The sequence below is a fragment of the Berkeleyomyces rouxiae genome (assembly GCF_048999995.1).
Source record: "Berkeleyomyces rouxiae strain 22BRR77 chromosome Unknown BrBRR77_ptg000004l, whole genome shotgun sequence".
NCBI lineage: Eukaryota > Fungi > Ascomycota > Sordariomycetes > Microascales > Ceratocystidaceae > Berkeleyomyces > Berkeleyomyces rouxiae.
Window position 1 is genome coordinate 2,558,918 of NW_027396494.1, and position 14,604 is coordinate 2,573,521.

At 50.0% G+C, this 14,604-nt stretch overlaps 3 protein-coding genes across 3 annotated transcripts; 2 read left to right on the top strand and 1 right to left on the bottom strand.

Moving 5' to 3' along the window:
* Nucleotides 1-719: 719 nt before the first annotated feature.
* On the bottom strand, nt 720-2,637 carry BROUX77_004951 (uncharacterized protein; the record flags this gene model as incomplete). Its single annotated transcript, XM_073749770.1, has 5 exons — nt 720-1,025; nt 1,109-1,873; nt 1,932-2,093; nt 2,225-2,343; nt 2,568-2,637. The coding sequence occupies 5 exons, from the start codon at nt 2,635-2,637 to the stop codon at nt 720-722; spliced, it is 1,422 nt and encodes a 473-aa protein (XP_073605408.1).
* Nucleotides 2,638-5,694: 3,057 nt separating this feature from the next.
* BROUX77_004952 (uncharacterized protein) lies at nt 5,695-8,597 on the top strand (the record flags this gene model as incomplete). The annotated part of the gene is made up of 4 exons (XM_073749771.1): nt 5,695-6,500; nt 6,563-7,186; nt 7,290-7,674; nt 7,743-8,597. The coding sequence occupies 4 exons, from the start codon at nt 5,695-5,697 to the stop codon at nt 8,595-8,597; spliced, it is 2,670 nt and encodes an 889-aa protein (XP_073605409.1).
* Nucleotides 8,598-9,832: 1,235 nt separating this feature from the next.
* On the top strand, nt 9,833-14,288 carry BROUX77_004953 (uncharacterized protein; the record flags this gene model as incomplete). Its single annotated transcript, XM_073749772.1, has 3 exons — nt 9,833-10,248; nt 10,302-11,910; nt 11,961-14,288. 3 exons carry the CDS (start codon nt 9,833-9,835, stop codon nt 14,286-14,288), a joined length of 4,353 nt encoding a protein of 1,450 aa, XP_073605410.1.
* Between the last annotated feature and the right edge of the window lie 316 nt (nt 14,289-14,604).

The following is a 14,604-nucleotide window of genomic DNA, read 5'->3' on the forward strand; positions in this document are numbered from 1 at the left end:
GGGAAGGAAATAATGGTGGTTGGAATGTAGGAACATCTACCTCGCTGTGGCGCATCTATGCTTGCTATTTATCCCTTGATCCTGTTTTCTGTTTACACAACTATATCCCTAATACCCCCCCCCCCCCCCATGATCTCTGGCAGGGGATGCCTAATCAAATTGCAACTATTTATCCAAGTACATACATACAAGTCCCAGTCTAGCCCCGGCGATCTCTGTCTCATCCTAAATGATGTCATTAGAGGCCAGGCCTCGCAGCCGAAGAAGGAAAAAAAAACACAAGCCGCCTTCTAGTGACTACATACAAGAAATGTGGTAAAAGACACGTCTGCGATTTCTTCTTTTATATTCCAGACTAGCACTCGAGAACCTGGGTACTTGAGAGCTTCGTGATAAAGGCAACTCGTAGCTGGCATGCTAGCAGTTCATGGTTTTTGTGTGACAACTTTACATCTCCTTGTTAGTTAGATATTAGATATAGTTACACAAAGGACACGGCAAAGACGGGGCAGATGGCCGCGATGCCGATCCCAACACATGGATACTCCCAACATCAACGAAACACGTCTCACGCCTTTTTCAAAAGCCAATTGTTTTTATTTAATTACCAGTCCGAATGGCTGTCTAAAGCAACAAATAATACGCTTTGGCTCGCTGATGGCTAAAAGGACTAATGCTGCTGCATAAGACTACTGTCAAGGTTTTCGGCATGCAACAGCCTACTCGCTCATATTCACGTCGCTATCTTTTGATTCCGTGTCCTGGGAAGTACCATCGGCACTGGTGCTTGGCTGTGGCTGGGGCTGAGGCAGCGGCGCACTTTCTACTGTAGCAGCTCCATTCGCAGCGCTCTGAGAATCTTGTTCATCGGCCACTGGTGGCACGATTGCAGCGTCGTCAAGATTGGCTATATCTAGCCCCATCTGTCGCAGTCCATTCTGGAGACTATTTTGCCGCTGCTCCATGTCCATGGTCATTTTGTGAATGTGGTCAAGGACTACGTATCCAAATGGCGGAATTAGCACCTGGTATTTCAGTGATTGTTAGCTCAGTCACCATGATTTCAAACTTTGCGGCAGACACTGCCACATCTCAAGGGACAACCTACCCCCTCTATGGTGTCGATGCGAGCCTTCATGCCGCTCTCAATCATCAGCTTGAGCTCGTCAACAATGTCTTTATCCGGTTGGCCAAAAACACGTTCTAGGCTCTTGATGGTAACTTTAGAGAATGGCATGCAGAATTGTTCAATACACTTGGCACGGATCTTGCCGTAGAGAAACTCCGCATGTTTGCTCATGTGTATGTCCAATAGACAGTGGCTGCGGTGGCTCTCTAACATGGTCAAGCACAGGCCATAGCGACCCGTCACATATGCCACGACGGCTCTGAGGAGATTTGGCGCCATTCCCAAGACCACACGGAACGCTACATTAGACAAAACCCGTTCTTGGATCTCGGTCCGTGACATTAGAGCTAGGGACAGCAGGCTTCCGTACATGGCCACATCAGATGCCGAAGAGACATCTCCCATCAATGAGTCCCTAGGCGCCAGTTCCACGCGTTCAAACTCGTCGTATGCTTTTTCAAGTTCGTTTTGGTACATGTACGCAATACCCAAACACGTAAATGCAGCAGACTTGCTGCTCAAGTCAAGGTCATCTACCGTTTTCCTGATCGAGAGTGTTTTTTTAGCGTTTGTTGCGACCAAAGACCAATCTCGCATGTGGAAGCTATGAATCATCATGGCTTCCTGTACATCCAGGTACTCTTCGTCAGTCGTTGCTAGCTCCCAGCTTGTGGAGAAGTGCTCCATGGCAGATGCTGGCTTCCCGTATACTGAACATAGGGATCCAAGATACAGCTGCGAAACCTAGAAATTTGAGTTAGCCAGTACAGCTATGACTAGCTTTGCAATGACCACAACTTACACACATCTTTTTTTCGTCAGACATGTGTTGACTTTTGTGAAAATCCGCCTGTAGCTGTTCATTTTCTTCCTTAAAAACTGCCTCGATTTTATCGATCCATGCGGCATCTTCCTTGGCATCGGGGTCATCGGGCGCAACTTCAGCTAATGTCTTGACAGCTTCCTGGTACCTGGACACGTCCAGAAAATCCTTGGCTTCCGCCACGGCAGCTTTCAGAGCCGGGATGCAGAGCACGACACTGGTACATCCGAGGAAACGAAGTCTGGCATAGCGAGTGCGTCCTGCATATTTACCTCGAGGAGCACTAAGTCAGCGACTGTCCTAGTATTATCCATTGTGCGTAGGAAGATTCTAGGGGGGGGGATACCGCGATAGTTTGCTATGTAGCTGTGAAGCTCGAATGGGACAGGGCCTGACAAACATTGGTTTTGTTTCGTTAGCGGATGCAGGCCGGGAACAGGAAGTGTAGGGAGAGAGGGGCAGAAGCATAACACGCAACAGCTGGATCGTGGATCGTGGTCGGCGGGTATTGCGTCATTGTTTGAGAGATGCGCGCACACGAACTCCGCCAGGCAAAGCAAAGCCGGTGCTTCGGAGCCAGGCCGGGATGGGGCTCGGGCGAATCTGGCAACCCACCTTCAAAAACATAGTGCCCCTCGCGGCGGCGCTTTTCAAAAAATGCGGAGACAAGACCGGGGGCTGCCATGATTTCTAGGCGTGGTGATGGCGAGAATGCGCAGAGGGCAACAAGATCAAGGCGTCATGTTTATGAAGGTTGCAGGGGAGGAAGCTTGAGCTCCTCTATCTGTGTACGTGCCCCACCACGACAAAGGATGGCCGCTGGCAGGTGGCGTGTGAGAGGCTCTGCAGCTCTGCCGGCTCTGCCAGCTGTAGGACAGTTCGTACACGGTGCATTATCCGCCACATATACTGTGTGGTTGTACTCACTAACCCTATAGACAGCACATACCCTAATGTGTCAATACGTCTTACTTGTTCCCGCACACATGCCTCAGTTTCACGGCGAGCGTCCAGACGACCAGCGACTAGTTGCTAAATTCGACTACTAAAAATAGCCTTGGTGCACATCACTCACACACATCCTGGCAGCGGGATGAATGGATCAGGAGCCGGTAAATGGAAGATTAGAGTGCAAGACACAGAGAGGCCATCACCACCTAGTATCATGCAACGCACATACCAATACCATTGTGGCGGTGTTTTTTTTTTTGAGAGAGAAGGAGAGAACCAGAGATAAGTAGAAAAGGGCTGAAGTAGCAGAAGATCTGCAAACACACACCAAACAAGTCCGAGTCTTTTGAGACTTGCTTGTGCCTAGATAATGTGGTCGGCACTCGCTCGAAAATAGCGGCAGTGCCCTTGTGGCTTGTAAGGCGAAAAAGAAGGAGAAGAAGGGGGCAGAGAGACAACCGAGACAAGAGTGACAGAACATGGATGGAAGCTACGATCGACACCGTCGGCACGAGGCTCTTTTTCTAGCGAGAGCCGGCTTGTTCTTTGGAGCAAGCAACTGAATTGCTCAAAACCGGCCAGGAAGGCAGTGCAGCTGTAACGTTGGACAACGAACAACAACCCAAAAGTGTGCCTCTTCCTTCCATTGTTCCCCCTGGCCCATTGTTGTGCCCCCATTTGGCACTTTTTCCATATCCAAGCACAATACATTGGCTATGCTGGCAGAGCTAGGCAGCACAATAGCCTTGGTACATGCTCGCAGATGCTTTGATCTGTCCTCGTGTCCCTGCCATTACGAAGTATACCCGAGTCTTTGTCTATCTGCTGTACTTTGCTCCACTCACTCCCGCTCTGACCAGCCTCATGTCACTGGCCAAATCGCTGTCTTTGCATTGGCCTTGGCCTCCTTGGCAGGCGGGAATGAATAGCAGAAAAGGCAGGGAAAAGTTCTTTTGCGAGGGGCCAGCCTTCGCCCACGCCCTTGTTCCCATCTTGTCATTAAAATCCACTGCGCGTGGTCTTGTGGTGGTGGAGCGCGGGTCTAATGCCTTGAAGTCACTCCGGCTCCGCCACCAAGATCAAACAGGACCCGGCAAACATACAGCTCTCGGGAGATGGGTGGGAAGGGCTCTAGTTTCGTAATGTCAATCAGCCAGGCCGGGCCGCAACCGGTATACAAGTACATAGATACATATTGTATGTATGTGCATATTTCAAGTGCAAGTAGTACAGGAAAAAAAGATTCAAGCACAAGTTCACGTTGGTGCCGATTTCAAGGTCGCACAAGCCGACGAACCCAGCAACTGCCTATGGGTTCATCTGTTTCTCCGTTCTTTCCATCCGAGCGGCAGAAGTGTGGCTGTTCTGTCCTGGTCCATAAGGCCCCCCCCCGCCCCCCGCCTTTCCCCTCTTTAACCTCCCATCGAAAATTCTACCCTCTGCCCTCTGCCCTCTGCCGTCGACTTCGCCAACATCACCAGCATCACCAGCATCACCAACACCATGCTAACCCCGCCAACCCTCCTCCTTCTTCCTTCTTCCACGGCCCTGTTCCCCATTCTCTGCCGGTTAGGGTCTCCTGCCACAGCCATGATGTCGATGCCTGTCACAAACACGTGTTTTCGCTTTGTATATCTACACCCTCCCACAAGCCTCAGCAGCCCCCCTGCAAGTCCTTGTTCCCTCCCACATTAAATGTTCGGCCGACATCCACAACAAACCCGCCCTCTGGCTTCTGACCTTTGGCTTATGGCTTCGGTTCTAGCCTTCGGCCTTTAGCCTCATGCAGGCCAATGTCAACCTGGAGCGTAATGCCTGCACAGCGTTACACTACAACCACCTACGGGCCTGGGCCCACCCACCCCTACGCCCATTAAGCCCAGCTATGCCCGCTCTCTTTGTTGAACAGATGCACCAGCTTCTCCGGCTTGAACACCTGTGGCCGTTCACTCTTGGGCTGTTTGTCTTCAGCGCGCTTCTTCCAATAAGCTCTTGGCCTGATCCCCACGCCCTCCTGTGAGTTAAACGACGGCTCCCCATGCACATTTTAGACTCCGTTTGAACCCTGGTCCTTGAGTTCCTTTCCGTTCAGGTGCTGGGACATGGATTATTCAAAATCTAGGCATATTCCTATCCCATCCCAACAAATTGCTAGCTCGTCTCAGCTTCTAGACGTCACTTGCTTCGTTCCGAGTCGAGTCCACCACACTCAATATTCACTAGCCAAACAAGCTTAAAGCAGCTAGTGTACCGCATTGCCCATGGCTATTGGCGCTTATTGTTGCTATCATTCGTCATCTAATCTGGCTACTACATTAGCCAACCTGCCGAATCAACCCATCACCTGCTCATTTGTCTTCTTATATCGCCCGGATCAAAGTCCTCCGCCTCGCGGCCGCCCGAGACCGCCATACAGTCTCTCATCCTAGTCCTGTCCCGGTAATAGGGAAGCACAACCGGTTAGGAATGCCTTTGCCTCCATCATCTAGCCATAGCGCACAATCAAGATCAACACAAAGCGGGGCTCCAGTGACACATGTCTTCGAAAGCGTCTCGCCCAGTAAAAGTCCAAATCCTGACTCTGAAGACGGGGACGACGATTGTTTTTATAGACTGCGGCTACAAGACCATCAATCCAGCGAGCCCGCACAAAAACGCCGCAGAGTAACAAGAGCCTGTGATGAGTGTCGACAAAAGAAAATCAAGTGTGACGGCAAACAGCCATGTAGCCATTGCTTTATTTATAGCTACAGTAAGTCTCACCTCATTCAACTCCAATATCCGAAAGACGATGGCTCGCCTCGTCCCCCAGATCGCATATCATAACCAACTGTTTTCTTCTTTGTATCTAGAGTGCACCTATATAAAGCCCTCAAATCGGAGACGGAATCCTACTCCCCAGTATATCGAGGCTCTTGAAAATCAGTTGCAGCGCGCTGAAAGCCTCCTCAAGAAGTATCTACCCGATATCGACTTGGCTGATCCAGCCCTGAATCCCACCATTCAGCAAGAGATTCGAGCCAGACAGTTGGCTCGCAAACAGACATCCAAGCCCCAGGCCGCACATGACAAGACCATTGCTTCCATGACTGGCTCTATCGGGAATCTTGACTTCAACGGTCCTGGCAACTGGAACTTTCAAGGCCCCTCCTCTAGTACCGTATTTTTCCTATGGATCAAAAAGCATTTTCGAGGGATGCTTGGGCTGGTACTAGAAAATGAGGAGGATTTTCAAATGCGTCCAAGATGTCTTCAAACTCTCGCCAAGTCAGCCGTGCCAAACAGGAGTCTTGAGAACAACGGTGACTCTTTGACATTGGCTGGCAAGACTTACCTTCCTACCAAAGAAGTAGCACATGGCCTTTGTTACTATTACAATCTCAACAGTGCAACTTGTCTCATCCGCATTCTGCACATGCCATCCTTTTATGCTCTACTAGATCAAGTTTATGCTGCTCCATTTGAAGCTATGGCTAGTGTGACCTTTCGGCATAGTCTTGCGGTTGTTCACTCGGTGTTTGCTGTAGGTTATATGTACCAGACAATGGACTGTGCTTCTAGCACACAGTCCGAAAATCTGGGATTTTTAAAAGAAGGGTATTCCTGTCCGTTTATATAATCTTTGACGTGTTGGTGAGCATATGCTAATGTGTTTATAGGCTTCGACACTATGAAATATGCCAGGCCCTTTTGCAAGACGCCGATGAGCATTGCAGTCTAAAGACCCTGCAGGCATTTATTCACATGACCCTCTTTCTGCAAATGTCGTCTGACATGAACCGGGGATATGCCTTTGTTGGGGTGGCACTTCGTATGTGCATCCGAATGGGACTCCATCGTAATATCCATGACAGTAGCATGAGCTATATCGAAATTGAAGAAAGACGGCGCGTCTTCTTCTTAGTGCGTCATTTGGATATCCAAATATCGTATATGCTAGGTTTCCCTCTTCTTTTGAATTTCGACGATGTCGACCAAGAGCCTCCGAGAGAGGTCGACGACGATTATATCCTGCCTGATCAGATCCTGCCTCAACCCCTCAAGACACATCCATTTTTCGAGGCTTTCAACGCACATACTCGTTTGATGGAAATCATGGGCAGGATAACAAAGCATGTATATCCAATAAACGGCGCCCAGAAGCACGGGCTTGATGCATGCCCTTCGGTACCTTGCATAGTTTATGAAAAGGTTTGTGAGATTGAGAAAGATCTCCAACAATGGTTTGAGAAACTGCCAATGGCATGGCGGCCCGGGTTCAAAGGGCCAATCGAAATGGTTCGGTAAGCTTACCGTTTTAGCAACTAGGGAAATTTCTAGATGACCTTAAAATTGTTTCCCTGGTCTTTGCAACTAACTGGTTGTTTGTGCTGACATGATGTCTAGCGTCCAACATGTACTCCGCTTTACGTATGCTCACGTTCAGCTGGCCTTGTATCGTCCATTTCTTCACTACACGTCTCCGCGATTGACCAAAGGTCAGGACATAGAGGATGCAGCATACTCGTACGCAGCGGCCGCCATCAGTGTCTCGCGCAATATTGTGCAGATTGGAGTTGAAATGCAAAAGCAGGGTGTGGTTATTGGGCCGTACTGGCTTAAACTGTTTACAGAGCTGTTTGCCACCATAGTTTTGGTATTTTATGTGTCGGAGAACCCACATAAACAAGACTCGGCGGAGATTCTAGATGATGCATATGCTGGGCGAGATTTGGTGACCAAGTTGGTGAAGCAAGATATGGCAGCGGAAGGTATAGGCAGAGCTTTAAAGGTAAATGGCCGTTTTGATGCAAGCCATAAGCAAAGAAGTAGACTAACAATCGTCTTGTTCTCTGGTAGCGTTTGTTTACGTGTTTATCTGAGCGCCTTGGAACACGACAGACACAGATGCCAACACCATTCAGTCGCAAACGACCAGCCACGAGCTCAGGGAAGCACGAGTCTGGCCATGTCATAGACAGTGGAGTCTCCTCCAGCAAGACTTCGCCTGTTCAGGCTCAAGATATTGGAGTTGACATGACGAGACAGCAAGCCGCAGTCTTGATAGCACAGCTGCCTGAAGCTAAAAACTGCACACCTATCGGCGACCTAGTGCCACAGACAACATCCGACCCAACAACACAAACTAAGAGACCAATAGAGCCAGGGCCATTTGTCCCGTTGCGCAGTAACACCACAGGTAGCGCGCCCGACTCACTTGATTTTCCACCCAACGGGACTTTTGCCTACCCCGCCCCACCACCCATCGATCTGGAGCTCGCGCGGAAAATAGCCGCACAGGCTCACGACGCGGCCGACGATCCCCTTATTGCCGCCCACGACGCATATACCTACGCCTACGACTACGACTACACCGGCCTAGGCGTCGACATGGATCCGCAGCCAACCACCCAGCCCCACAGCCACCACATGCCACCAGCTCTGCCGCGCTTCCTCACACGCCACGCGGGCAGAGCCGTTGCCGGCCCCGAGATGGACCTTGTCGGCGAGTTTTTCGGGCATGTGCACGATGCAGGGGTCACTCCAACGGCGGGGCCCGACGCAGCAATGGCAGGCGTGAATCCAGGGTTGGACGTGGGCGTTGAAATGGAGGCTATTGTACAGGCAGACCTGCTCGTAGAGTACGCCAAGGCAGAACTCGAGACGGAGGGGTGGAGTGGGTTCGAGGGAGCATTTGGGGGGGGGCGGAAATGAAGTAGGTCTGGGAGGCAGGATATAAAGATAGATTTATGGTTATATAAAGAACAGGAACCAGTCTATTGGCCCGAAGTCCTTTTTGAGAAGACGCCAGTGTTGATTATGTTGGTGGCACTTGGACATGAACTAGTGTGTGCAACTTGACTTGGCTTGGCTATATTTTATGTCTATCGGAGTCACCAAGATCAAACGACGCCGGATTGGTTACCGGACGGGAATTCAACGTCCTCCGCTCGACACACCGCGTAGTTGATGTGTGTGGCAGTGATAAAGGCCTGGCGATCATAGAGACGGTGCCATTAAAATAGGGCAAGTAAACGGCTAGGAATTCCCCCAAAGTTGGGAAAACAGGCTCAGGCTTCACAGCACGTTGTCGTGTTGAAAAGATGAGAATGGGAGCAGCTTTGGGGTCATATTTCCGGCCTCGTGAAATCCTGAGCAAAGGCTTCAACGGGGAGATTGACCTCAAAGGTACAGACCCCGTTTTCCAAGGATTTCAAGAGATCAACGATATGCTTCTGCTACTGCTATTTCTCTCATTTCAGCATGGCGGTAAGTTATGAAGTCCTGGTTCACTTTCCTCTCGTTTTGCGAGACTTCTTCGCTCTTTTTCACATGAACCTGCATGGCAGCGATAATCATGACATAATGCTTTTTGTAGTAACAACGTATTATTTCCTTCTGATTACATACCAGTGGCTGGATGTTGAATAAGTAATCATCGCAAGAGTTTTCTTTCTTGGTGGAATGGCGTGTTCTGTCACTAGACTTGAATGGCAGTTGCCTTTTCTCACGTGATACAAATATTCGTTGTGTAACTTCTGTTTAAGGCTGATGGGGACGGCAAGAAGAAAAATCTTCCACGAGTCTTGGAGATCTTGAAAATTCCATCATCAGTCTTCCCTTCATTCGAAACCTTGCTTTGGCTAATATTTTCGTCATCAAAATGAAGTCCCTCGCTTTCTGTTAAGGTTGTATGCAAGGTCAATCACGTGGCCATTGGGCAGCATGCATTTCGCCCGCATACAGTGGGATGAGCCTGATTCTGGAAGAACGACCTCAGAGTTCCCCCTCAGTTCACCGTGCATTTCCTCCCCAAGGAGAATTAAAGAAGAGTTGACTCTCGACAACAGCTCACCTCCATCATTTCATTCCCACGAAACGCATCCTCAACCTGATATCGCCACCGTCAACGAGAGACCGATATCCCCCACACCCCTGTCATTTCTAGAATGGAGGTGCTAGGCGCTGCTACCACTGTCATCACAGTTGTTGAGCTGGGTGCCAAGGTTGGCTTACTTTGCTTAGATTACACCAAAGCTGTCAAAAACTCCGCTGCTGAGATCGGCCAGCTAGAGAAGGAAGTCAAAGTTTTAAAAGATATTGCCGAACGAGTTCAAGACTTGTTGAGTAAGCCAGAAGGACAAGAACTTGTAAAGTCCGAGAGTCTAGATCAAGTTCTTAAGCAAAGCGATACCAAACTCCAAGCACTTGTCCTGAAGCTTCAGCCCAAGTCTACCAAAAAATGGAGAAGACCATTTACTCGGGCACTAGAATGGCCTTTTCAGCGCGAGGAAGTAAGGGAATTTATTGGAGACATTCAGAGATACAATGAAACCATCTCTCAAATTCTCCAAGTCTACCAGACGTAAGGCGCTCCTCTCGCTCTTTTCAATCAATTCTAACAACCCATTGGTTTAGTAATCTTCTTCACGAACTATGCCTCAAAACGGTTCTACATACTCTTCCTCATGCAGGCGGGGTTTCATTCGACTCTTACGACGAATCACGTAATGCTGTCTGCCTGCCGGGAACCCGGACGGAGCTTCTAAACGACATCAAAACATGGGCCAGCGATTCTTCTTCCAAGTCTCTCTTTTGGCTGAATGGCATGGCTGGTACAGGAAAGTCTACCATTTCTCGGACCATTTGCCATGACTTTACGAAGTGTGGCCAGCTTGGTGCAAGCTTCTTTTTCAAAAGAGGCGAGGGTGACCGCGGAAACTTGACAAGATTCGTCACGACACTCGCCACTCAGCTTGCTCAAAAGTACCCCAACTTCGCGCAGAACATCCGCGCGGTGGTCGCTGGCGATGAAAGTATTGTGGGAAAGGGCCCAAGAGATCAGTTTGAGAAGCTGATCAAGGAACCACTGACCAACACTTCTCTTGATTCTCATAAAGGGTCCTTTCTCGTGTTTGTCGTTGACGCCCTTGACGAGTGCGACAATAATGACGATATAAAGCTGATCATTAATCTTTTCTCTTCGTGCGCAAGTCTTACGAACCCAAACATGAAGCTGAAGTGGCTCATCACCAGCCGGCCTGACCTACCCATCCGCCTCGGCTTCAGTGCTGTCAAGGGAACATTCCAGGACTTGGTCCTTCATGAAATACCACCGAGCTTTGTTGAACGTGATATTTCCACTTTCTTGAAGCATGAGCTTGACAGCATCAAGACTGAGTACAATGGTTTTGTGTCCTTCGACAAACAACTGTCTCCTGACTGGCCCGCGGCACAAAGCGTCGAGGCTCTTGCCACAAAGGCTATACCGCTCTTCATCTTCGCAGCTACTGTTTGCCGATTTATCAATGATCGAGGCTTGGGTGATCCGGATGACCTGCTTGAACAGATTCTCGGTTTTGAAGCAGATGGTCAATCATCACAGCTAGACGCAACCTATCTGCCCGTTCTCAACAATTTGATCAAAGGTCGAACGGGCAAAAGCAAGACAGTCGTTATTGAAATGTTCCGAGCGATTGTTGGCCCAATTGTGGTTCTAGCAAGTCCTCTGACAACTGCCGCACTAGGAGACCTTTTAGACCTCCCCAAAAAGAAAATAGATGGGCAGCTTGAACTGCTACATTCAGTCCTTGATGTACCAACAGCGAATGATTTGCCAGTAAGGCTATTCCATCTGTCTTTCCGTGATTTTCTAGTCGATCCAGAAAAGCAAGGGGAAAACCCCTTTTGGGTGGATGAAAAAGAAACTCACAGGAGCTTGGCTCAGAACTGCCTTGGTGTTATGAAGAAGCACTTGCGTGAAGACATTTGCCAGCTCGTACTTCCGGGAACAAAGTGCGCCGATATCGAGAGTCGAGTTGTAAAAGAAAAGATCCCCTTGTCACTCCAATATGCCTGTCTTTACTGGGTTAGCCATATAGAAAAAGGTGAAATTCTTCTGGATGACAACAGCAACGTTCTAAGATTTTTGCGGGAGCATTTGCTCCATTGGTTGGAAGCAATCAGTCTTATTGGAAGAGCCCCAGAAAGCCTCAAAATGCTGAGAACGGTGCAAACTATTCTCAAGGTGAGTGGCCATAATGGAAAAGACGCGAACGATAAGCTAACTGTCTAAAGCGGGAAGAAAGCCGAGATCTGCAGGCCTTTTTGCAAGACGCGTTACGAGTGGTACGAGCCAACTTGCTAACAATCGCTAATACGCCTCTTCAGATTTATTCGTCGGTCCTTGCCTTCAGCCCGAAGAATAGTCTGGTTCGTCGAATCTTTGAACACAAGATTCCGAAATGGATATCAGTGAAGCCTGGAACAAATAATGAGTGGGACCAATGTGAACAGGTCTTGGAAGGTCACACTGAACCAGTATTTTCAGTGTGGTTTTCACCTGATGGCCAGCTCGTGGCCTCGGCCTCGCAGGATCAAACGGTCCGGCTCTGGCGAAGAGATGATGGCACCTGTGTTCAAGAGCTTCGGGGTCACACAGATTATGTGAATTCGGTGGCATTTTCACCCGATGGCCAGTTCGTGGCCTCGGCGTCGCGAGATGAAACGGTCCGGCTCTGGCGAAGCGATGACGGCACTTGTGTTCAAGAGCTTCGGGGCCACACTCATTATGTGAATTCTGTGGCATTTTCACCTGACGGCCAGCTCGTAGCCTCAGCCTCATGGGATGGGACGGTGCGGCTCTGGCGAAGAGATGATGGCACTTGTGCTCAAGAGCTTCGGGGCCACACAAATATAGTGAGTTCCGTGGCATTTTCACCTGACGGCCAGCTCGTAGCCTCAGCCTCAGTTGACAGAACAGTTCGGCTCTGGCGAAGCAATGATGGCATCTGTGTTCAAGAGCTGAAGGACCACACAGGATCGGTGAATTCGGTGGCATTTTCACCCGATGGCCAGCTCGTGGCGTCGGCGTCGCGAGATGAAACGGTCCGGCTCTGGCGAAGAGATGACGGCACTTGTGTTCAAGAGCTTCGGGGCCACACAGATTATGTGAATTCGGTGGCATTTTCACCCGATGGCCAGTTCGTGGCCACGGCGTCGCGAGATGGAACGGCCCGGCTCTGGCGAAGAGATAGTGGCACTTGTGTTCAAAAGCTTCGGGGCCACACAGATTATGTGAATTCGGTGGCATTTTCACCTGACGGCCAGCTCGTGGCCTCGGCCTCCCAGGATGGAACGGTCCGGCTCTGGCGAAGCGACGATGGTACTTGTGTTCAAGAGCTGAAGGGCCACACAGGATCGGTGAATTCTGTTGCATTTTCACCTGATGGCCAGCTCGTGGCCTCGGCCTCCCAAGATGGAACGCTCCGGCTCTGGCGAAGCGATGATGGCACTTGTGTTCAAGAGCCTCCGGGCCACACAGATGGTGTGAATTCCGTGGTATTTTCACCTGATGGCCAACTCGTGGCCTCGGCCTCGCAGGATCGAACGGTCCGGCTCTGGCGAAGAGATAGTGGCACTTGCGTTCAAGAGCTTCGGGGCCACACTGATTATATAAATTCGGTGGCATTTTCACCTGACGGCCAGCTCGTGGCCTCGGCCTCATGGGATGGAACGGTCCGGATTTGGCGGGGCAACGATGGCACCTGTGTTCAAGAGCTAAAAGACCACACAATTTGGATGAATACTGTGGCATTTTCACCTGACGGTCAGCCCTTGGCCTCAGAGGATCGAACGGTCCGTCTCTGGCGGAGCGATGACGGGACTTGTGTTCAAGAGCTTCGGGACTACACAGATGGTGTAAATTCCGTGGCCTTTTCACCTGACGGGCACCTTGTGGCCTCGGCCTCAGATGATCATATGGTGAGGCTCTGGCGAAGCGATGACGGTACTTGTGTTCAAGAGCTTCGGGGCCACGCTCATTATGTGAAATCCGTGGCATTTTCACCTGACGGCCAGCTCGTGGCCTCGGCCTCATGGGATAGAACAGTCCGGATCTGGCGAAGCGATGATGGCACTTGTGTTCAAGAGCTTCGGGGCCACACTGATCATGTGAGTTCTGTGGCATTTTCACCTTATGGCCAGCTCGTGGCCTCGGCCTCGCAGGATGGAACCATCCGTCTCTGGCAAAGCGATGATGGCACCTGTGTTCAAAGGCTGGAGGAGAGGGCTCAAACTCTGAAGTTTGACTCTTCGGGGGCCTTTATCATCACCGATCACGGTACTTTGGCTGTTTCCAGCGGGACATCAATCAGCCAGACACCTTCCCAGTCTCTTGATGGGCACTTCCACCGGCTCGGTATCAGTTCAGACTCGTGCTGGATCTTGTGGGAAAACATTCCAATCTTGTGGATCTCTGCTTCATTCCGTGGCTTTTGTTCATCACTAGATATATCTACTGTGGTACTTGGTAGTAATACTGGTAGGGTCACGATCATGAGATTTGAGAACCTTGAGTTTCTAGCGGGGGCTGTGCAGCGTGCACTTTTACCACAAGGTACGTAGTTAGAGATAGATCGTTCTCCGATTTCAAGAGACTTACATCCATACATTTTATTGGTGAACGAATGCTTGTCAGTTCCGGACAGGAGTACCTGGATGACGTCACCTTCCGAACAACTCCAGGGCCGTCAGTAATTGCAAATGCGCATCGACCTCAAGCATCTTTCTTTTTTGACTTTTCAAGGTCCAGTGTAGAAGCCAGGAGGACTCCCAGCTCCAAAGAAACGTCAGCGCAGTTGTTCAGTCCTCTTCAATCTCTTGAGAAGCCGCTTGCATCCTTTGACTGTAGGGAGGGGCCTTTTAACGAATCTTTGTGTCT